The 24,206-nt window shown below is 42.3% G+C and overlaps 1 protein-coding gene across 1 annotated transcript; it reads right to left on the bottom strand.

The window, feature by feature from the left end:
- Nucleotides 1–2,000: 2,000 nt before the first annotated feature.
- Nucleotides 2,001–22,169, bottom strand: LOC120033215 (ceramide synthase-like). Its single transcript, XM_038979500.1, has 7 exons — nucleotides 21,590–22,169; nucleotides 18,693–19,317; nucleotides 18,431–18,514; nucleotides 14,411–14,636; nucleotides 13,862–13,957; nucleotides 13,378–13,487; nucleotides 2,001–5,613 (listed from the first exon to the last, which is right to left on the bottom strand). The coding sequence occupies exons 2-7, from the start codon at nucleotides 18,815–18,817 to the stop codon at nucleotides 5,337–5,339; spliced, it is 918 nt and encodes a 305-aa protein (XP_038835428.1). The 5' UTR covers nucleotides 18,818–19,317; nucleotides 21,590–22,169; the 3' UTR covers nucleotides 2,001–5,336.
- Nucleotides 22,170–24,206: the final 2,037 nt, after the last annotated feature.

Here is a 24,206-nt window from a genome sequence, read left to right as displayed (position 1 = left end):
AATTAACGTTAGCTAGCAAGTGCAAGCTAACTAGCTAAATTGCCATACATGTTTAATGCTTTTCGACCTGTCCCCAAATTAATGTCATTGGTTCAGAGTTTGTTTTGATATTTTAACCTGCGTGTCGTGATCGCGTTTGGTGTGGGGGGGGCAAAATAAATGAATGCACGATAGCGCACGCGCGCAGCCGGTTTGGGTTCCGTGTAATGCTATGTTTTGGCCAATGAGATGCTTCGAAGCCATTGATTGGCCATATTGGCACTCCTCAGAAAAGCAGTCCTCCATAGGAATGAATGGAATTATACAGTATTTCATGTTTAATGGTTCAAGGACATAATTACATGTATTTAAGTATTTTTTGTTGTAGTGGGGACAGTAAAATTAAAACTTCCAAAAATTATACTTTAAGGAAGAATAAAAAGATTTAGCTCACATAATATAATTTAAAAGTATGCATTGGAATGTAAGAAAATACACGTTGCAAAAGCTAATGTAGACATTAGTAAATGCATTTCGATAGCTTCCAAAATATTTGATTTACAACGGTGGGGGAGTGCAAAGATGGAGGCGCGGTGGTGTCAAAACAGCGCCCCCTGTCTGTCATCTAGTGCATATATAAATCATTGGAATATCATATGTGTGAGATAATGGTGACTCAGATCGTTTGTCCAGTCGGCATCTCCCATAGCAAAGGGACACATTTCAAGGCCCACTTAATCCTGTTTGTTTAAATATCTGGCCTTTTCAGCAGCTTCCAGACTATTTATATAAGAAGCCAAGTATTGTGTTGGCAGTATCATGTTATGGGTATGCTTGTCATCGGCAGGGACTGGGGAGTTTGTCAGGATCAAAATAAATATGAAAGGAGCAAAGGCTAGGTAAAAGGTTAGAGGAAAACTGCCTCAGTCTTCTGAAAACCTAAACCTGGAATAGAGGTTTATTTTTCAGCGAGACAATATCACAAAATGTAATGCCAAATACACACCAGAATTGCTTTCCAAGAGGTGTTAAGTGTTCCTGAGTGGTCTAGTCTCAGTCCTGCTTAAGAAATCAGAGAGGTTTAAATAAAGCGGTCCATCAATGATGCCCAACCAAATGTACTGAGCCTAAGCAAATTTGACCAAAAATATGGATATATAATGGATATATAATGCCCTATGAGTGGTGCAAAGTTGGTAAAATCTTAATGAAAATGATTCACAGCTGTAATGGCTGCCAAAGGTGCTTACAACAAGTATTAACTCAGGGGGATGGATAGTTATTTTTTCTTAATTTGGAAAATGTTCAAAAACTTTCTTTCACTTTGAATATCTGGAGTAGGTTGTGTAGAATTGTAGAACAAAATCTAATTGAATCCCTTTTTAGATTGGATTTTAAGACAGCAAAATGAGAAAGAAGTTCAAGGGGGTGTAGACTTTCTATTGGCACTGTACACAATTCTCCACAAACTAATATGTTATATTTCTATCTGCTAAAAGGAATTAGTCTATGTTCAACTAAAATACAATATATGAAAAAAATAATACAGTAGCCTAGAATATTTTCCATTTATAGAATCCCACTCAAGTTTCAGACTAGCCTACCCTCAAATTGAGCTATAATAGAAATGAAATCATTCTTTTCTAAATATAGGTACAGACATGACATGCAGTTCAGACAGTATTGGCAGTATTTAACAACCAGCAGTAGTCCTACTTTGACCCTTGAGAAACAGAATTGCAGAGCCCTGGGTACATATTCATAGTGTCTCAGAGAAAGTGCTGAACTCTGATCAGTTTAGCTTTTGAGATCATAATGATTACGATTCCATGGACAGGGGGGGAACCTGATCCTAGATCAGCACTTACTCTATGAATGTGGGCCATGGACAGTAGGAAGTACACCCAACCGCAGTCTTGAGAGAATTGATCAATGAATGCCATTTAAATTGATATCATTGTTCAAAGTATAGTGATTCTTGAATGAAATAAATGGACTCCAGGAATCTCCTTTATGGACAAACAATGGGGAGGATTTTATTGGTCAATCTGTTGCATGTAAAGCAAAACTTCACTCAAAGTTCTTCACCACGATGAGACTGGTGCTTATTTTCAAAAGCAGTGCAGTGGTGCTAGAATGGTAGAATCCGGATGTCATGTTGGTAGTCAGAGCAGAAGAGGAGAGCAGAGTATATGTCAGCCAACAGAACAGTTCTGTGTCCAAAACGGCACCCCAGTGTTCCCTACATACCGTAGTGTACTACTTTAACAAGGCTTTGGCCAAAAGTAGTGCACTATGTAGGGAACAGGTTGCCATTTCAGATAGACAGGAGTTTACACAGTAGAGCCCACAGTTAGTCAGGCAGCAGTCAACAAACCCATACGTACAGGATATATATCATTTATACATGTATTCGTATGTACATTCAAACCCATTCAATAAATAACAGACACATTAAAATAAATTAATAAAATAAACAATATGGAAGATTTGTTTTTGTAATACTTTCCATGACAGAGGACATGTACACTGGTAAAATGAATGATGTTGTTTTCTTTTGGGAGTTAACACTTCCCAGTGAGCAAAATTGGTGAAAATACGTTTTTTTGCTCATAGGGTTTAACATGAAGGCATCATTTATAATAGACTAGAGGGGGTTAGTTGCAACAGTAGACACTAGAAGAAGATACAGGTTTTGGTTTAAATCATCACCATCTTGTCTTTTAACTCCAACACCTATCTCACTCACTCAAAGCGTATCTTCTGGAACTAAACTTTGCAATCGAGTGCAAATGATACTCAGTGGCAGTTTCAGCGACCTCTTTCAGTCAGACGAGGAACACTGCCTTTACATCTCAATCACGCTGTAAAGCTGAACTTTGACCCTACTCTTTGTTACAACTGACATTTGTGAACATAATTCATTTGAGGAATGACATTTGCTTTGTATGATCATTCATTTGAGGAATGACATTTGCTTTGTATGATCAACTCCACAGTTTTATACCCCTTGCCGGACGCTTAGGTCTACTTTTTGGCATGGAAAATAATGTTGATCATACAATTTGCCAATGTACCTTTAAAATCAGTGCCTTTAAATCAGTTATAAAGCATGAATGAAAATGTAAAAAAATATCCATCATAAAACATTTCAAAATGTTAAAAATCGAGTAACTGATTTGGTTCTGGGTGCGGAGATGAATAAGTCCTCAATAAGCCATTATAAACAGTACCATAACTGACCATTGTAAATAGTAACTAAGTTAAGTGTTACAGTGTTCCCAGGTTAATATCGGCCAATGGTCAAAAAGCCATTCTCTCATTCCTATCATGCAGCTACACAGCAGAAAACAGCCTGATGCAATAAGTATAGTCCAGCGTATTATACAGTAGTCCCTCTATCTGTTCACTTTTCTTCCATGTACCGGTAGAGAGATCTGGGATCAGGCTAGTAGAGTCCCAATGTCAACCAACTCCCAAGTCACAACCCAAGGCAGTGGTCAAGTGTTCAAGGTCCGTTCACCTTGGGATTGAGCTTCAAGGACCACATTTCAACCCTCTTGACTTAGGCTTCGTCCCAAATGGCGTTTATCAAACAACCTTAGATACAGTAGATAGCTACATTGGTGCCATTGCACACTGTGTCAACATGAGTAAACGGCACCAAAACAGAAATAAAATCCCAAGTAAAACAAAATAGTGGTGAAAAATGAGAACTTGGAACCTGTATTTGCACCCCTCCCCCCCATCCAACCTTATCAGTCCCTTCTCTCAGTGCATCGTCAATGTGTTTCTTCTTCGGTCCTATCGCACAAACCCCTCAATACATAAAAGAGAGTACCACAGTTGCCAGTGCAATCTACTTCGAATTCCACCCATACCGTTGAACACACTACAACTTACTTTCTCTAAATCCTTCATAATACTGCTTCAGATCATCTAGGAATCCCTTACATCAGCAGACTGTAGAACGCCTGGAGAACACATCTAGATTCTAAAATGTGGTTACCTTGTTTAGCCGGCAGGAGACCTTATTCCACAACAGCCTTCCCTATCATCACAGAACCATGGTGATGGTAGCAGTGTTCCTGATCATTATATCATGTTGATGGGGGGGGGGGTTCTGAGACATTAAACACCTCTCCAGGCATTGCAAAGATCTGGTAAGCTGCACAGACCCACCCAGTCGTGTATTGAAGACAGCCACCCAAGTTGAGTAACGCTGGAAGGCAGACTGGGACAGCGTAGCTGCATCATTGTCCCATTTGAGTCTACTACTCCCCCCTTCTCTCCCCCTCTATGAATCTCTCCAACATTCAATCTCTCTCTCTCTCTCTTCCTCTCCTCTTTTGATTGAAGTGGGGAGTGAGTACAAGAGGAAATCACAATATACATTAAAAAAACGATCAACATGAATAAATAAATAAATAAATGCTTTGAATGAGAGCAATATAAAAACCTAAAATTACATTTACTCATCTACTATTATAAACCCCCTTCACCCTCCGCCCACATTAGTTTTCTAACAGGAGAAAAGGGAGAAAGACAACTTCAGAGGGGAGAGAAGGCTGAACGAAGCGATACCAGAGGCGCTGTTGCGTGTCCATCTGTCATTTTCAAAGACAAGACCCACTCAAATCGATCCAGAGTGGATCATCTTGGTGGACAAATAATACAGTACCAGGATCACAAGTTGAAATTCTGGTATTGTCTTTGTCCCCCTTTTCGCAGTCACCAAAATCAACTGGTCACCAAATAATAGTTTACTACATATTTCTATACATTGATATTCATTTTGCATCCTTCCCTAATCTAGAACAGCAGTTGAATCTCTCTTTCAAGAGAAGAATACTTTTTATCTATTCCTTTAACTCAGTCAAATAAGATTATCACTCTTGCTTAAACCGCCTGTATTCTTCTCTGCATCACTATCACTATTGCTCTTCAATGTGTTCTCTCATCCTTTTGCTTTTCAATCCATTCATTTCCCCCCCATTGTTTGAAATCAGTGTGTACAGACACGTAATATTTAAATACTTGTCCTTTCACAAGTCTTTCTCCTGTCTATGCTTCCATCTCGCTCCCTTATTCATTTCTTTCTGTACCCTCTCCTCTTTCAATCTGTTGCTCTCTTCCTCCAGAGGTCCGTGTAACTCTAAAGGGACAATGGAGGGAGGGAGAGAGTGGTAGAGGATGAGAAACAATCTCTCTCTCCCTCTCTCCTAGGTTACAGTGTCATTGCAATACAGTACAATAGATTCCCTTGATAGACCTCGGTCTTCTCTCCCCCGGCCTGGTCTGGCTGACCCCGTCCCCACAGTGATCTCTCTTCCTCTCCATCTCTGCCTCCCTCTTTCTCAGTGCGTGTCGGTCTCTCTGTCTGCCTGATGGGGGACGGGACTGTAGCCGTTGGCTGGGGGAGGTAAAGGGGCTCCCTGGCTGGAGCAGCAGCCCCCATCTGGCTTGTTGAGTGCAGCCGGGGGCCGGGAGCGTGAGGCCCCGGTGAAGAGGCGGAAGGCGCCCCTGCAGATGAGGGTGAACCAGTAGATCTGTGGAGCCATGAGACAGAAGGCCCCCACGTTGTACTGCCAGGGAGCCCCAAAGGGCACTGTGTAGAGGGGGATGGAGGCATACCTGCAACAGAAGGAGGAGGAGGGGAGGAATGAGGGTTAATGTTCACTTAAAATGTTGCAAGCTAATAAGCTTACCCAGATTTTTAAAATGTAATTATTGCAAACTTGTTCATTTGAACAAGTTCTAAAACAAGACACCTTGTTTCAAGCTAGCAATTATTTTTTTTAACCTTTATTTAACTAGGCAAGTCAGTTAAGAACAAATTCTTATTTTCAATGACGGCCTAGGGTTAACTGCCTTGTTAAGGTGCAGAATGACAGATTTTTACTATGTCAGCTCGGGGATTCGATCTTGCAAGCTTTCGGTTACTAGTCCAAAGCTTTAACAACTAGGCTACCTGCCACCCCTATCTTTAAGGATGTTGGTTTATGGCTAATGACTTTAAACTGAACAATCTGATTTGATACAAATAATCAAGGAAGAATGCTTCCCTTACAGATAAAATACACGCATTTCACATTGTGAAACACAAGTTAATGTGAAAACATGTGAAGCAACACGTGATAACATCAAACTACACGTGACAACATTTCACATGGGAAAACGTGTTTTTAGAACAATTCACATGTAAATTTCACATGTGAAAACATGTTTTTGGAACACTTCACGAGATCATGATGTCACACGTGCTGACATGTCACGTGTGGTTTCATATTTGCATCCCCATGGGTCACATTTTTCCCACGAGATCATGTTTTCACATGTACTCACGTTGTAACGTGTAGATTCATGTTATCACGTTGCTTTACAGGTTGTCACATTAACTTCACATAAGATCGTGAAATTCAAGTCGTTTTGGGACCATGCTAAGACGCTTGCAAGGCATTTGTTGTTTTTAACAGTCGTCAGGACATCGCGTGATGGTCCCAGATTGTCACAAATCATCACCAACCATTATAAGTGAAGTAATGAAATGGTATGGTGTTTTTTTTTTAGGGCTGACCCCATTTAGTCGACTGGTCTATTGTTTGGTTGATAGATCTCAGTAGACCAACAGCCTCCTTAGTAGCAGTTGTAAGAAAAAGTTTGTGAACCCTTTGGAATTACCTGGATTTCTGCATTGATTGCTCATAAAATGTGGTCTGATCTTCATCTAAGTCACAATAATATACAAACACAATCTGACTAAACTAATAACACAAACAGTTGTACTTTTCACATTTTTATTGAAGACATTGAGTAATCATTCACAGTGCAGGCTGGAAGAAGTGAACCTCTTAACGACTTCTCCAAAATATATTTGGAGTCAGGTGTTTCAATTAAGGAGATGAGTTTGGAGTTGTGGGTTGCACAGGCGCCCTGCCCTTTAAATGAAGGCACACAAAGCCTGGTTACTGACAAATCTGTTCTTCCCCAGAAAGATTGGTTAGTGTGAACCATGCCACGATCCCAGCAACTTTCACAGGACCTTAGAAGACGCATTATAGAGATGCACGAAGCTGGAAAAGGTTACAAAAGCATTGCTAAATACCTTGGCGTTCATCAATCCACGGTAAGAAAAATTGTCTACAAATGGAGAAGATTCAGGACTGTTGCTCTGACTTCAACCGTATATCTCATGGTGTACAAGACACCCGTCTGACACGCGCCTGTCTGAGTGGACTAATCCATTGTGGAGGCCTTCGAGTCCATCACTCTGACATGTACAACTGAAATTGTATGTGGTTGTATTACATAAGAACAATGGTGCAACACTAATAAAAATTGGATAGTGGTCGCTGTCCGTGGTTCTAAAACACAGTGCTCTGTTGAATTGGTGCCTTTTCCTAGACCATGTTGCTATGTGCATAATAGCTAAGTTAACCAACATATTGGTGTTGAGAACAATGCGGTGGAGGCAGTAGCAGAGTTAGAAGACGAGAAAACAGACCTTGCCTTAATTGTCTAAGAAAAGTGAGGAGAGGAAACCCCAACTTAAGTCTATAATCAATGTGCTTTATAAATCCACAATATATATATATACAGAAATAAGACAGATCCTACTTCTGTGGCCTGTTTGTTTGTTTAATAGCCTACTGATTCTGTGAGCACCAAGCCTCACAATAATTTCACAAATTCAGCTCCTTTTAATCTTTGCTTTGTCATGATTATTAGTATGCTTAGTATAGCAGCCTTGTATAACCACCATTGAGCTGTAGGCCTAAGAGCACATCCTGTTAAGTCTTAACACCAGAACTTACTTAGGCCTATATTTCAATACTTATGTAGCCTACTGTATCAATCAATAATTTATTTGTTTGTCAGACGGCATATGAGACATTCATGATGTGAAATGCAACCCAGCATTTTACTTTTCAAATAAAATAAAGCAAGCCTTGAATAATTAGCTTAAACAATAAACCATTCCATTTTCAAATGAATGCGACTGTTTTTAGTCTTCGCTGTAACAAAAAAAAAAAGTAGACTGGTACGCTTATCATTTATTTAGTGTTCTTTACATTGCTCCAGACAGAAAAATTATATTGTAATCTAACACCTGTTTAGCAAACATAATATTTATGCAGCGCTGGCTCCTTACCTTATTTTTCTTAATCTCCAGTATTTTCCACAACTAGTCACATTTATTCCACACATCTGACTTCCCCTTTACCGCCTGAGCAACCAGTAGCCTAAACATATCCCCCTTTCGAGTTGGTCACATCCTCTGCATCTATTTTGCTATTACTTGTTCAGAGTTTGTTATAACCAATTTATTGATGTGATTATGGTATGCTATAGGTCAGGCACTATTGGTCACGTAACAAGACCAAGGTTGAGGTAATAGGGAATGTTTCTCCTAAACGGATGAGGGATTTCTGTAACAGAACTTTTCAGTCAGAAATGGCTGTAACTGTGTTGCAGCTTCAGCAACACGGACAGCGCGATAAACACTGTGGTGGTCACTGCAGCAGGGAGGAGAGAGACAACGGTTGCTAGTCACACAGTCACTCGGTCTTTTTTTAACACAGTGCAGCAAGTCTGAGCTTGGCACAAATCAATTCAATTGCTGGTCGGACTCCCTCTAGTCATTTAATAATTATTTAATCAAACAGTGTGCTTAAAGCATCAGACAAGCTCAGTGAATATAGTTGATTAAAACACATAGAATGCGTCTACATTTGGAAGAACACACGTTTTAAAATTTACACCAAAGGATTGGTTGAAAGAACAGACAACTCTTGGTCGACTAAGATTTTCTTTAGTTGGGGACAGCTCTAGTGGTTTTAAATTAAGGGGTAGTACGCTGTTTAGCTAAAATATGACCCCACCTAGGATTTGAACTCAACCTCTGGATTTGAGGTACACTGACTTATCTGCTGCACCACAGTCTGTAGCACTTCCCTACACATTAATAACCTATAATAAAGTACATCTCTGCACTTAACAAGAGTGCCATCTGCACTGCTATTTTAGTTATCATTTAATCTGACTATTCTCTCATCATTGATTCCATTGACTTATTTCAGTAATTTGAGTTTTTTTTGTGTAGTTGTCTAATGTTGGTGTGGCATAATATTCTGTTTAAATGTTACTCCTGAATAACTAGGATAAATATTAGTTTTCTTGAGTATTTTAAACAAAGCTGAGATTCACTTTGATGTCCAAAGTGTAGAAATACAGGTGAAATCAGTTGACACCGACGTAATGACGTAGCACAAAGATCGGGATGCCGTGAACCAAGAGGTTGTGAGTGCAAATCCCAGGTTAGGACACATCAATAAACATACACAATGTAGTCCTGTACACTGAGTGTACAAAATATTAGGAACACCTGCTCTTTCCATGACAGACTGACCAGGGGAAAGCTGTGATCTCTTATTGATGTCACTTGTTAAATCTACTTCACTTACTGTAGATGAAGGGGAGGAGACAGGTTAAAGAAGGATTTTTAAACCTTCAGACAATTGAGACATGGATCGTGTATGTGTGTCATTCAGAGGGTTAATGGGCAAGATTTTTTTTTTATTGCCTTTGAACGGGGTATGGTATTAGGTGCACCGGTTTGAGTGTGTCAAGAACTGCAATGCTGCTGGGTTTTTCACACAACAGTTTTCCGTGTGTATCAAGAATGGTCCACCACCCAAAAGACATCCAGCCCACTTGACAACTGTGGGATGCAATGAGCAGGAGTCAACAAGGACCAGCAAATTAAACCTTGGTCCTCAGAACAGGGGGGAGCAACTTGATATTAGGAAGGTGTTCCTAATGTTTTGTACACTCCGTATGTCAAAGTGTGTCAAATATGTAAGTTGAAAACACTATGTTAAAAGCACTGTGAAACATAACGACTCATGTTCCAAAAACACATGTTTTTACAGTTGGGAACAGACAAGCACTCAGACAGAAAAAGACAGCTAAAATCAAAATCAAACTTTATTAGTCACATGCGCCGAATAGTAGAAAATAAAACAATAACGAGGCCATTACAGGGGGTACCGGTTCCCGAGTCAATGTGCGGGGGTACAGGTTAGTTGAGGTAATTTGTAGATGTAGGTAGGGGTGAAGTGACTATGCGTAGATGATAAACAGCGAGTAGCAGCAGTGTACAAAGCTAATGGAGGGGGTGTCAATGTAAATAGTCCTGTGGCCATTTGATTAATTATTCAGCAGTCTTATGGCTTGGGGGTAAAAGCTGTTAAGGAGCCTTTTGGTCCTAGACTTGGCGCTCCGGTACTGCTTGCCGTGCGGTAGCAGAGAAAACAGTCTCTGGGTGACTGGAGTCTGACAATTTTATGGGCTTTCCTCTGACACCACCTGGTATATAGGTCCTGGATGGCAGGAAGCTTGGCCCCAGTGATGTACTGGGCCATACGCACTATCCTCTGTAGCGCCTTACGGTCAGATGTTGAGCAGTTGCCGTACAAGGAGGTGATGTAACCGGTCAGGATGGTACAGCTGTAGAACTTTGAGGATCTGGGGACCCATGCCAAATCTCTTCAGTCTCCTGAGGGGGAAAAGGTTTTGTCGTGCCCTCTTCACAACTGTCTTGGTGTGTTTGGACCATGATAGTTTGTTGGTGATGTGGACACCAAGGAACTTGAAGCTCTCAACCTGCTCCACTACAGTCTCGTCGTTTTAAATGGGGGCCTGTTCGGCCCGCCTTTTCCTGTAGTCCACAATCAGCTCCTTTGTCTTGCTCACATTGAGGGAGAGGTTGTTGTCCTGGCACCACACTGCCAGGTATCTGACCTCCTCCCTATAGGCTGTCTCATCGTTGTCGTCAATCTGGCCACGTTGTGTCGTCAGCATTGTTAAGCAAACTTAAATGGTGTTGGAGTCGTGTTTGGCCACGCAGTCGTGCGTGAACAGGGAGTACAGGAGGGGACTAAGTACACAACCCTGACGGGCCCCAGTGTTGAGAATCAGCGTGGCAGACGTGTTGTTGCCTACCCTTACCACCTGGGGCGGCCCGTCAGGAAGTCCAGGATCCAGTTGCAGAGGGAGGTGTTTAGTCCCAGGGTCCTTAGTCCCAGGCTTAGTGATGAGCTTCGTGTGCACTATGGTTTTGAACGCTGAGCTGTAGTCAATGAACAGCATTCTCACAGGTGTTCCTTTTCTCCAGGTGGGAAAGGGCAGTGTGGAGTGCGATTGAGATTGCGTCATCTGTGGATCTGTTGGGGCGGTATGCGAATTGGAGTGGGTCTAGGGCAGGGGTGGGCAATTCCAGTCCTCGAGGGCCTGATTGGTGTCACAGTTTTGCCCCAGCTCCAGCTAGCACACCTGACTCTAATCACGATCTTCAGTTTAGAATGCAATTTGATTAATCAGCTGTGTTTGCTAGGGATGGAGAAAAAGTGTGACCCCAATCAGGCCCCCCGAGGCCTGGAGTTGCCCACCCCTGGTCTAGGGTATCTGGGAGGATGCTGTTGACGTGAGCCATGACCAGCCTTTCAAAGCACTTCATGGCTACCGACGTGAGTGCTACCGACGTGAGTGCTACGGGGCTGTAATCATTTACGCAGGTTACCTTTGCTTCCTTGAGCACAGGGACTATGGTGGTGTGCTTGAAACATGTAGGTATTACAGACTCGGTCAGGGAGAGGTTGTCAGAAGACATTTGCCAGTTGGTCCACGCATGCTTTGAGTAAACGTCCTGGTAATCCGTCTGGCCCCGCAACTTTGTGAATGTTGACCCATTTAAAATGTTTTTCCTCACAATGGCTACCGAGAGCGTGATGACACGGTTATCCAGAACAGCTGGTGCTCTCGTGCATGCTTCAGTGTTGCTTGCCTCGAGGCGAGCATAAAAGGCATTTCGCTCGTCTGGTAGGCTCGTTCACTGGGCAGCTCACCTCTGGGTTTCCCTTTGTAGTCCGTAATAGTTTGTAAGCCCTGCCACATCCGACGAGTGTCAGAGCCGGTGTAGTTGGATTCAATCTTAATCCTGTATTGACGCTTTGCTTGTTTGATGGTTCGTCTGAGGGCATAGAGGGATTTCTTATAAGTGTCTCGATTAGTGTCCCACTCCTTGAAAGCGGCAGCTCTAGCCTTTAGCTCGATGTGGATGTTGCCTGTAATCCATGGCTTCTGGTTGGGATATGTATGTACGGTCACTGTTGGGGCGACGTCGTCGATGGACTTATTGATGAAGCCGATGACTGAGGTGGTATACTCCTCAATGCCATTGGATGAATCCCGGGAACATATTCCAATATGTGCTAGCAAAACAGTCCTGTAGCGTAGCGTCTGCGTCATCTGACCACTTCCATATTGAGCGAGTCACTGGTACTTCCGGCTTTAGTTTTTGCTTGTAAGCAGGAGGATAGAATTATGGTCAGATTTGCCAAATGGAGAGTGGGGGAGAACTTTGTATGCATCTCTGTGTGTGGAGTAAAGTTGGTCTGGAGTTTTTTTCCCCTCTGGTTGCACATGTGACATGCTAGTAAAAATTTGGTAAAACGGATAAAAAGTTTGCCTGCATTAAAGTCCCCGGCCACTAGGAGCGCCGCTTCTGGATGAGCATTTTCTTGTTTGCTTATGGCCTTATAGAGTTGGTTGAGTGCGGTCTTAGTGCCAGCATCGGTCTGTGGTGGTAAATAGACAGCTACGAATAATATAGATGAGAACTCTTGGTAGATAGTGTGGTCTACAGCTTATCATAAAGTACTCTTTAATATTAGACATTGCGCAACAGCTGTTATTGACAAATAGACACACACCCCAGCCCTCGTCTTACCAGATGTAGCTTCTCTGTTCTGCCGGTGCATGGTAAATCCCACCTGTTCTATATTATCCGCGTCTTCGTTCAGCCACGACTCGGTGAAACATAAGATATTACAGTTTAATGTCCCATTGGAAGGATAATCTTAAATCGTAGGTCATCAATTTTATTGCACTTTAGCCAATAGAACGGATGGCAGTGGGAGTTGACTCGCTCAACCTACGAATTCTCAGAAGGCAGCCCGACCTGCGCCCCCTTTTACTCCGTCTTCACGCAAATGACAGGGATTTGGGCCTGTTTCTGAAAAAGCAGCATATCCTTCTCGTCGGACTAGTTAAAGGAAAACGTTTCTTCCAGTTCGAGGTGAGTAATCGCTGTTCTGATATCCAGAAGTTATTTTCAGTCATAAGAGACGGTAGCAGCAACATTATGTAAAAAATAAGTTAAACGCAAAAGAAAAACATACAAAATAGCAGTTTGGTTAGGAGCATGTAAAACGTCAGCCATCCTCTTTCGGCGCCATCTTATCAAAGATATTTTGTATTCTGCGCATGTGAACGAATAAAGTTTGATTTGAGACAGAGACAGGCAGACAGAGACAGGCAGACAGTTCAGTATGTTACCTGCTGTAGGCGTAGTAGAGGTAGGGGAAGAGCAGAACTCGACAGATGAAGAAAGTGACCAGCATGAGAGCGCCATTCACTTTATGAAGAAGAGTGTGCTGCTTCTTGTACTGAGGGGGACAAAGAGAGATAGAAAGAGAGAGGGCAGGAACAAGGGAGGGGGAAAACAAGAGCAGGGGGAAGGGCAGAGAAAGAGCTTGGGTAAATGTTAACCCAAAATCACAGGAGACAAGAATGTTAACATGAAAGCTAGTAAGTGAGCACTTCAAAATCAGAGAGACTTCTAAGGTTCTTAGACTGCTGCAAGGAGAGTAAGAGACCAAGGAAGAAGAGGTGCAGAGAGAGAAAGCTGGAAGAAAGAGATAGAAAGAGCAAGAGAAGGAGAGAAAAAGAGAAAGAGAGAAAGAGAGCAAAAGAGAGCGAGCGAAAGAAAGAACAGGTGTTAAAAGAGAGGGGGAGAGGTAGAGGAGTGAGTGAGTATTACCTGGATGAGGATTTTCCCCAGGCAGACGGACGGAGTGCTGAGTTCAGCCATGAACATGACACCCTGGAAGTAATCCCCCTTTCCCTGCCTCCAGAACTAACATAAAGAGAGCGAGAAAGAGGGGAGTGGGGGGGGAAAGAGGGCAAGAGTGAGATAGAGGGCCATGATATGGCTGATAAAGTTTATAGACAGACCATTGAAAGAAAACTCAAAACACGCACACCTCATCTCCCCTTAAAAACACATGTCCATAGAAGGGATGTTAAACATTGGCTGCCCATGCCGCTGCCAGTAGCAACGGGAGGCAGATGGGGATTGGAGCAAGAGAGAGTCTAGTCTGCAGATGGCTGCCGGTTAGGGACAATTTTAGCCATCAGAAACCAAATCACCAACGGTTCATCTCTTTCTATCAAGACTTAAAGGGTTAGTGTGTGTACATGTGTATAATTTACCATTAGTTATTTTTTCCCCCTTTAGACAAGACACACCATGCCACGGTAGACTAACAAAATAGTCCGCTAAAGCCACCCTAGTTACAGCGATAGTTACCACGGAGACGGGGAAGCAGATGGTCACCATGACGACGTGGTGCAGCACCATGAGGAACTCCCTGCGCAGGTAGCTGGCCACTGCCGAGCCCATTGGCTTAGGCCTGCCGCCCTCCTCCTCGTGCCCTTTGACCTGCAGCTTGTGCCAGTAGCACAGGAACATGGCGTAGATGTCGTACGCAAAGTAGGGCACCGCAAACAGGATGTAGGTACTGGTAAGCCAGTGTCTGGAAAGGTGGGGCGCAAGGGGGGAGAGAGACAGAGAAAGTGAGAAAGGAGAGAGCGAAAGAGAGAGAAGGTGCAACAGTTTAATTTTCTATGCAACAATGTGTACCTACGTGTACACTGTAGCTGCCTATGTGACTACCATGTAAATACACTATTGCCTATTTCAGTGAGGCTCCAGCCTAGACATCAGGGGGTTAAGTGACTGGCCAGGATGCACTGCTCTGGGCACGTGCGTGATTTGGATGGGTTCGTGATTTGGTAGTCAAATGAGCCGGCACTCGCACCTCCCGACTTTGATTGGCAAATGAGGTCGGAGGGAGGGAGTCGGTGACTGGCAGTATCTCCCTCCTCCTCCTCCTAATTGATGGAGAGATGAGGGGGAAGAGGAGGGAGGGAGGGAGGGGGTTAAGAAGAGCAGCTGTGTCACATTGTGAGTTCTTAGGACAACAGTGTCTGACTCAGAGAATCACAGCATCTCACTAGTCTAAAGAATCTTCCTTTCTTACTCTCCTTTTCCTCTCCTCCAATCCTCCTCTTCCTTCAACCAAAAACAAACCTTCCTCCTCTAACCAAAAACATGACACTTTCAGTGTGCATTTCATATAGTTTTGCTGTAGTCCACTGTTAACAAAGTTGCAGTTGTATAACCAGTGGAGACATGTTTGAGTAGCTACTCCTACAGTTCCATAGCAGCATGCTGCAGTCTAGGTTTCTAGCTTCTGAGTGACTGCATTACAGATACTAAAATAGTGCTGCTGGCTTTGGGACAAATAGAGGTTAATTGGGTTGAAATACTAATTCGGTTAACAGGGACAAGGTGAGCAGGGAGAGAATGACAGATTATTACACGCGCGCACGCACGAATACTTTATTTGGATCGAAAGTTAAACATACACAGTAAATTGCCCAGAGTTAACATGTTGATTTTTCAATGTCACATTTCTAGTGTTGATTGTGGAGTTAAATTAACTCTGTAAGAGTGAAATTAACACTCAGTGGTTTAAAATCTCTCCAATGTGGGGGTTTATAACTAGTGTTGAGTGTGAGTGTCAGTTTTACTCAGGAGAGTAAAACATTCCCATCAATCCACACCCATCATTATCAGATTTCCCAGCATGCTCTACTGCAGGTAAACTTTTTCAGGATTGTTTTTAATATTTTTTTTGCATGTACATTGACTGATTAAATCTTATGCTACACAAAGACAAATAACATACATTCTTCTAAACTGATCCAATCAGTTAGATTTATTGCACAATTTACCAAAATGGTTGTTCCAGTTTAAACTGGTTAGGTCGCGAAAGAAACTCTGGGGGGGGGGGTGCGGCTGTAAGTTTCCGTTTTATTCCTAGAAATGTTGCTCTAACTTTTAAATGGTTGAAGCTACAAAATATTATGACCCCTGAAAACATAAGACTTTCAGAAACACACGTGTCTTCTGTTTCCCTCAGAATAGAGTGGACAGGACCAGGCAGTAAATCAGACTGGTGAAAAAAAAAAAATAACATGATCAATGATGGTTCTTTTCTACACTGAAAATCATACACATCATACTAAATCCTGAACTTCCCAAATCCTTTCGGATGCATTTTAAACCCTACTTCAGATTGAAACATTATTACAAATGAGTCTAAAACAATGTTTGACAGACTGTCATAGCGCCAATTAAAGAAGTTAACATTGGTTGCTGATTACGTCACTTTTTTACATGGTGGGGTTGTGAAACATTTTTAATATCAAAATGGGGTCACGGACCAAAAGGTTTGGGAACCCCTGATTTAGGTAGTCTCCTCACAATGTCACTAACCCTAACAGTCATTCTGAATGCAGCTGTGGGTGAATAAAAATGTCCAACTGTTGGATGTCCTAACTGGCTGAATTCCAATAGAAATCATATCACTTTGCAAGCCAGCAGAATGTGACTTTCAGGCCTGATGTGGCCTGTAAACCAGGAGGTTTCTAACGCCACTGTGGTAGAGTAAAACTTGGCTATCAAACTAAGGCCTTATGATATATGTAATGTATTGTCCTAAAGAGCTTAATTTTAATGATAACATTTGTCTACAGTAGGAACTAATTTGGTGAAGTCCACAGGACTGAAAATTAACAAATTCAACCACCATATCTCTGTCACCAACAAATACAGTCATGGGTGTAACTCTACAACTCACTCGAAAAGGCAAGGCACACTGGGAAATTATATTGGAGGAGTGGCTAAGTGGGGGAGCGGCTTTCAATTTGTTGCTTTTGGCCACCCGTGAGTAGAAGTGTTGTACCAGTTTAACTGGTCTACGGTTATGTTAAAGTTTGAGCATGTCTGCTACCAGTCCTGAAGTCTTTGTAAATGCTTACATAAGAGCATGTGGCATTAAAAGACTTGTTATGTCCTTAATCCAACACGAGCGACCTTGTCAAGAGATTCGGACCTCTTGCGTAATGGTTAAAAATACTATAGGGGGTGTTATTGCATAACACTAAAAGTGTTAATTCCCTAACACTGACAAAGTGTAACAGCGTCAGCACTAAGTGTGTTAATTTAACACTGAAAAGTGTAGACCCGTATAGACACTAGTCCAGTGTTAAATTTAACACTGTCAGTAACCACGTTTCCATCCACAGGTTTATGCGAGTAAAGTCATACCGTATAAAATAAATTGGAATATGCTGATGGAAATAGGTAGTTTAGGTAGAATTTTATAAATGCAGACAGAATGTGTTCGTTGGACATCGTGTGATCTTTTTGTGTTGGTAAAAATAATTATGTGAGAAATGGTGGTGGAAACGGCTTTACGCACAAATATTTATATAATAACCATCATATTAAAGTAAACTTGGAGTCACGCGATGATATGGTGTGTGGTCCTCCCACTATGACTCGGGAAACCATGCAGTTTATTAAGCTTCAGATTAAATAAATGATAATTAACTTCACAGGTTGGTGAAAGTACATGGTTATCTTGATGCTCCGTCCCAATAAATATCGAGGGTCTTATTCTGGTGACATGAGGCCGTCTGACAAATAAAACAATACATTTCATCATGTAGACCAGCCTACCACTGTATAGCCATACCACTGTATCTGCAAGCTGTTGGCTAGAGCGCACGTGCCAAGACCAGTCTTTGTGACAAAACTATACATAGAGTTTAAAATACGAGGGAAAAACATTGAACTTTAGACTTATTCGGTACATGAAAACTTAAGTGAAAAATCACATTTTGTGTGCACTACGTCATCACACATTGACTTTCATCTGCAACCAGTCCATTTGGTGGAAACACACTATTGGTGCGAAAATATGCATATTTTCTTTATGCAGATTTTAGAATATTCGCATGAAAATCTGTCGCCAATTTGGATGGAAACCTAGCTAGTGTTGATTTAACACTGGAGAATTTGCTGTGTAGTTAAGGACCCAAATATTTTAGATGTCACACCTCTGATACACAGACACACACAGGGCCGTGCAGACTTTTTGGGGGGGGGACACAAGTGCTAAAAACACACACAAAAAAAAAACATTCGTAAACTGCGGTTAATGATTCGTTGAGCAATTATGACTGATTGTTTAGTTACATAAAGGCAATAGATGGCCACATCTTAATGGTTAATTCAATTACATTTATTTAACAATGACATGCGGGCAGTGGGTTCAAAACAACAATGACAAAAACTGTATACCCAAAACAAAGGGCACTTAAGCGACTGGAAGGGCAAAGACGCATGTGCTCACACACACACCTGGAACACAACTTTACAGCAACTACTAATGCATTATCATTATTTTGTACTTACTGATCCTCGATGATGTCCTCACAGGAGGATGCGATGATGTAGCCAGCTGAGGAAGCCATGATTGCTTGGATGGATGACACCAGCCTAGTGGGGAGAGAGAGGTCAGAGAGAGTGGGGTTTCAATTGACATATTTATACCCACAACTCAGAATAGTATTAAAATGTCCAGCAAAGCAGAATAGCATAAGATAAAAGGTATGATAGGTAGGCATAGTCCTCACATTGACTCATGTATCTGACTTGTAAGTGTGTGTGTGTGTACCTGGCAGACACGATGGCGGCGTCTCCCTCGCCCAAGCCCAGGCCTGGGGCCTGTTTCAGGCATCTCTTAGACAGCAGGAACAGGCCCGGGAAGAAGATGGAGCCGGCAGCCAGGATCCTCAGCATGGTCCCAGAGTGTGTGTGTGTGTGTGTGTGTTAACAGGTGCCTCACTACTGCCCTCAAACCACTTGACAAGTGGGAAAGGTTGAATGACTGATCTATGCAGGGTACTTTCAAAGCTATTGTAGCAGAGTTTCCAACTATCACTTGCTGCTAGATGGTGGAAGGTATATCATTAAAATGCGTGGCAGCGTGTAAGTATTGTCAATAGAACACAAATGTTAGTAATGTTATGCTAATAATACTGTTATGCTAGTAGTAATGTTATGCTATGTTATGCTAATGCAGTATGTGGTCAAATGCTGCATTTGTTTTTAGTAGGCTAGTTCTGGGGATATTTTGGGAATGGAAATGGACTTGCTAGTGGTTACGGTCAATGTTAATAAAACAGATACATAAGGAAAGAAAGAGAGGGCTACGATACAGCCGTGGGTGGTATGTTTGTTAACTCCCCACACCTCCCTCCCAACCCCCTGCTCATAACCAGCAGAGGCCTGGGTGGCTTCTGGGTCCACACAGAGAGAGAGAGAGAACAAACAGACAGAGAGATGGTGGGGGGGATGAGGAACAGAGGGAGAAAAAAAAAGAGACACAATCAATCAAATCCGTTTCACACACCTCGATTAAGAGTGCAGTAAATGTACAAGAAATCAGGTATGTGTAACAGGGTTGGTCGTTCCCACTTGCCTCTAAAGAAATGTGTATTTAATGTTCAAGCACTCTTATTGGTTGGTTCAATTCCGATGACTATAAGGCGTGTTGTTATTGGCCCTGCTTGCAGATAGGGGGAGATCGTGAATGTCAGGTCTCCCTAGTATGAAAATGTGATGCAAGGGGTAGGTCACGTTCTGAATACCGTATTCTATTTTACAATGTGTACATTCCTGATTCATACATGTGTGGGTATATGGTACCTGTTAAGGATTGAGGGGCTTTTGGGGATGTGCTTTGGTATATGATTGCCTGTATATAAGTGCGTTAGCCAGCATGCACCGATGTAATAGGTCACGTAAGTTCACTGCTAACACAGTTGTTTTCATGCTACAGATTTGACCATCGACAGCCATCAACATCATTAAGCCCTGCACAACTAACGTGCCGTTTCCTGTTTAATCACATATAATAAATAACGGTCAACTGGGACCACTGGCTGGGATGATTTCTATGAACTAAACACGATGCAAGGATAGTACGATTAACATCGTTACATATGCACATATAAAAACTGTCAGCGTAGTGTTCCTATGAATGTCACATTTATTCAGCGTCATCATGCAGCCTTTAAAACATTATGAAAATCGTACTTAATTACCTTGTGTGTAGACAGCCCTACACTACACTCTAATCTCACAAATGCTGACAAATCCATTGACTACGCTGTAGGCGTCATGTGTCGGCTGGATGTACCAGCTATACGCTGACTCCATTGGGGGGAATGAATTAATTTAGGTTTTCCACTGTCAACGCTCTCTAGGTAAATGCATGTAGTCACAGAGGGACTGGAGAGAGACGGGATGAATAGGTGGAGAAGAAAAAAGGTGGCTGAAACCAAAATAGATTTAGAAAGGGATTAGAAAAGCATGAGATTTAGACAGATTACAGCTGGGAGAGAGGGAATTAGAGAGAGAGAGAGAGAGAGAGAGAGAGAGAGAGAGGAGATGGAAGGACAGTTGACAATGGGGAGTACCTACAGTACAGATGGGATATGATGAGGGATATGAGGGGTTGGGTGGAAGAGGATGTTGGGGCGGGGCCTATTGTTCCATCCTAGGCTGTTGGACAATAGGGGAAGGTGATGCACAATCACAACACAACAGGTTCATCCCATAACCAACACAAATGGGTGCACTTGCATGCGGTTTTGATAAAGGCCTATCTGGTCATAATATAAATACTTTCAGATTTATCTTGGCTAGCTGTGTTCTTTTGTTCTGCACAGCAGTGCATAGGCTGCACCTTCTGACAGTAGACTACCAGCAATTTACATGGAGGGGGGAATAAAACCACTGGCCCCCTCCATAACCCCAAGCATATCTTGACGTTGCTATATCGCTAATTTGGCAGAAAACACAGGCTCGTTTGCGTCAAAACCTAGCTGGCAGGCCCGTGCAAAAACGTGTCTCAGACTTAATTGTCAAAATACGCAATGCGCGTAAGTAGCCTAAGTAACACGGTCCTCTATTAAAAAATATCGGGACAAGTCTGTTTTGCACTAAATACGAGTAAACTCAACAAAAATAAGCAACATATTGTTTTGAAAATGGGAGACTTGTGCCGGTCTTGGCACGGCTCCAAATCTGCATAGGCTAACCTTTGTCATGTTTGCTAGCTACTGTAGGCCAGTGTAGACTACAAACCGGACAAATCAATTTAACTATGAGTGTGACTGCGAGCTCGCTAGATTTGCATTCGATACATTTTTACCTACAGTCGTTTCATGCACAAGAGTGATTGAAGCTTGTAACAGGTTGCGTGGCACGCGGGTTGTCTATTAACAACACACACACACACGCAAGGGATAAATTGTCTAGCCTGGGTTCAGTTTTTTACAGACAATGCATGCTTGCTTGCTTACCAACATGCGATGGATGACAGATTATTCAGGCCTGTATAGGCTAAAACGTGACCGTTGCGACACACACAGGCACAACATTTATTACAGACATGGTGTTTCTTGTTTAACCTCGGAGCAGGGTTGGTGAGAATGAAGAAGAGTTGGGTGTTGGGGGTACTAAAAGGGAGAGTAAAACAAGAAGAGATGGATAGGCTAAATTTACATTTGGTTGTTGCGGCGTCCCGTTCTGCGGCCCGGTCGGTCGGATCAAGGGGAAATCAATGTGTTTGGTCCAGGTGATAGACTTCAAATCGAGAATTGTTCCACATTCTCTTTGTGTTTTGTCTTATTCCGTATTTGGGATATCTTCAAGAAATGAGAACGTGCGTCAAGCAAGACAAATTGATGTGTGTGTCCTCCCCGCTTCTGGCGTATGGTCTCTTGTCTTGGTCCGAATCAGAATATGACTCCCGCCCGACGTGCTGCTGTCGGATCGCTGCTTCAGCAATTTTATTTCCGAGGCGAAATGCTTTTGAAGTCGATGGTTCGCTCGAGTGTTTTGATTTATATTGCGAGGGCACTGCTCTTCTCGCCTTTGGCCGCAGTACTCGGCTACTGATATCTGAACCGTTATGCCATATCGACCGACCCTATTGCCTGGCGGATAATATTCGATACATTCACTGTGAAGTCTTCGCTGCAGATTATTTTAGGACCTGTCGTACAACTAATGTCAGCAAACAGTCTAGGAAAAAAAATCCTAGTGTATGCATGATACAGTCACGCTGTGGATAAAGTGTTGCCATTAAACCGGCTACATTGCCCGTTCGCTACCACCTCTATCTCCTCCCCCTTGCTCCCGGGTATGGTAGGCTAATATCCAAGTGTAATTGGCGGATGAGGTCGCCTCATTGGCTATGACTCCTAGGACTAGCCGTGTTGTGATAGACCACAGCTGTCCCTGGATAAAGAATTTTGCTTTTCAAGGGCAACGGACTAATAATAGCCTGTGTCATTTTCAGATCAAGCTGGCTAGGAAAAAGTCCTTTAGTTTTATAAGACATCAAACTGCAAGTTGTCAAACCATGGGTTGAATTATTAACTTGACTATGAAAGTAGCTATGCTCAATCAGATAGGACTGTAAAAGTTCCACAAACAGTGGGGTCCGATAAACAAACCAGCCTACAGTGCTTAAATAGGTCTATAGGCCTACATCTCCCTAAACATGTCTGATCTTGGAAATTATGTTTAGCACAAGGATAGAAAATACAGAAGCAATCTAAATTTGCACAACATCCGCAGTTGGGTCAACCTCAAACTGATAAGCTGTACAATAATGTGTGATAAATTGGGTAACACTTTACTGAAGGATAATACACACTTGTCATATGTATAAACTGATTATATCTCAGTATCATATATTAGGGCTATAATGCAATAGACATAATAGGCAGTTAATATCAGACACGTTGAAATTGAACCTGTTGAAAAATTGCCATAGAGAATGAACATTACAACCAACCTCTCTGAACGCGAGAAAAATACAACCCTCAAAAAATAAAACACTAGGCAAAAAAATAACTAGTAATTTGAGACAGCAGCCCTGAAGTCAACAACCTGACACAGTACACTGTAACGTTGCCCTTTGAGCCCCCTCCCCATTGATAAGCGGACAGACACCATACAGGAATATTATCCAGTGACTATCCATTTATTCATCCACTACTATACTCTAGTTGTTTTCTTAAGAAATTCAAGTATTTGTTGGGAACACAAGTCAAAGACGTTTCCTAAAATATCATGACAATTTTTCTTTTCTTTTCTTCAAAACATCAGTTTCATATTCAGAACAATCAAAAACACAAGTATCAGTTTTTTCTCCCGCTTTTCTAACATCTACATTCCCAGGTGTAGTCTCTCTCCCGTGCCTATTGATGGCACAAACGAAGGATAGACTTGCTTCCTTTCCTTCAGTAGGGTGTACGTCCCAAACGGCACCCCATTCCCTATATAGTGCACTACTTTTGACCCTCAAAAGTAGTGCACTAGAAAGGGAATGGGGTGCCATTTGGGACAGATCCTAGATCTGGCCTGAAGAGAACTGGACATGTGAAAGCAACTCCCCAACTGAGCTTCTCTCTACTACATTGCTTTAACCCGTCTTCTCCTGTCAGTGCCAATAAAGGGAAGAAGGAGATGATGAAAAGCTGCTTTAAACTATTTAACTGCCAGAGGAAGCTCCTCCAATGAGGAAGATGTCCTTATTGGCTTCTACCTCAAGCATAGCTGGGTCATATTCCTTAGTGCACACTGTAGGAAAACATTTTGCATCAAGTTTCTTATTGGACAAGTTCAAGTAGTCCCTCACAGTTTTAGTCTTTTCTTTTTGGTGCCTAGTGAATATGACCCTGCTATAAAGGCAAACAGAGACGAGAGGACAGTGTGAGGGGGATAGAGAGAAGAAAGGAGGGTGTAAGGGAGAGAGAGAGAGACGGACCCTGGGGATCTCTTCTAAAACCCAGCCTGCTTGGGCTCTCTACTAAAGACAATAGCCAACTTGTGAAACCAAAAAAACTTTTTTTTAAATGAATCACATCACAAAACAGTACTAAATAAAAACACATTAAAACAAATAATATTTCCTAAAATCTAATTAACATCACCACAAGGAAGGTTTGTCCATGGCGACAACTCCCATTGCACTGTATCCAAATCCTCTTCCTTTTTTTTAATCATAAATACACACATGCAGGTTTAAGTGAAACATTTTGGCAATCCCCATCACCCCCTAGCCTACACTGCCAATAGCACCATCAAGTGGCGGGACAAGGGCCTGACC

This window comes from Salvelinus namaycush, chromosome 3 (genome assembly GCF_016432855.1).
Source record: "Salvelinus namaycush isolate Seneca chromosome 3, SaNama_1.0, whole genome shotgun sequence".
Taxonomy (NCBI): domain Eukaryota; kingdom Metazoa; phylum Chordata; class Actinopteri; order Salmoniformes; family Salmonidae; genus Salvelinus; species Salvelinus namaycush.
This window is presented reverse-complemented; position numbering and strand designations above follow the sequence as displayed.

Excerpts from the sequence above, each read along its gene's own strand:
- LOC120033215 (XM_038979500.1), bottom strand. The coding sequence starts at position 18,817 with ATGCTGAGGATCCTGGCTGCCGGCTCCATCTTCTTCCCGGGCCTGTTC. Across the intron at positions 18,515-18,692 it reads GCCGCCATCGTGTCTGCCAG|GCTGGTGTCATCCATCCAAG; the intron begins GTACACACACAC and ends TCTCCCCACTAG. Across the intron at positions 14,637-18,430 it reads GAGGACATCATCGAGGATCA|ACACTGGCTTACCAGTACCT; the intron begins GTAAGTACAAAA and ends CCACCTTTCCAG.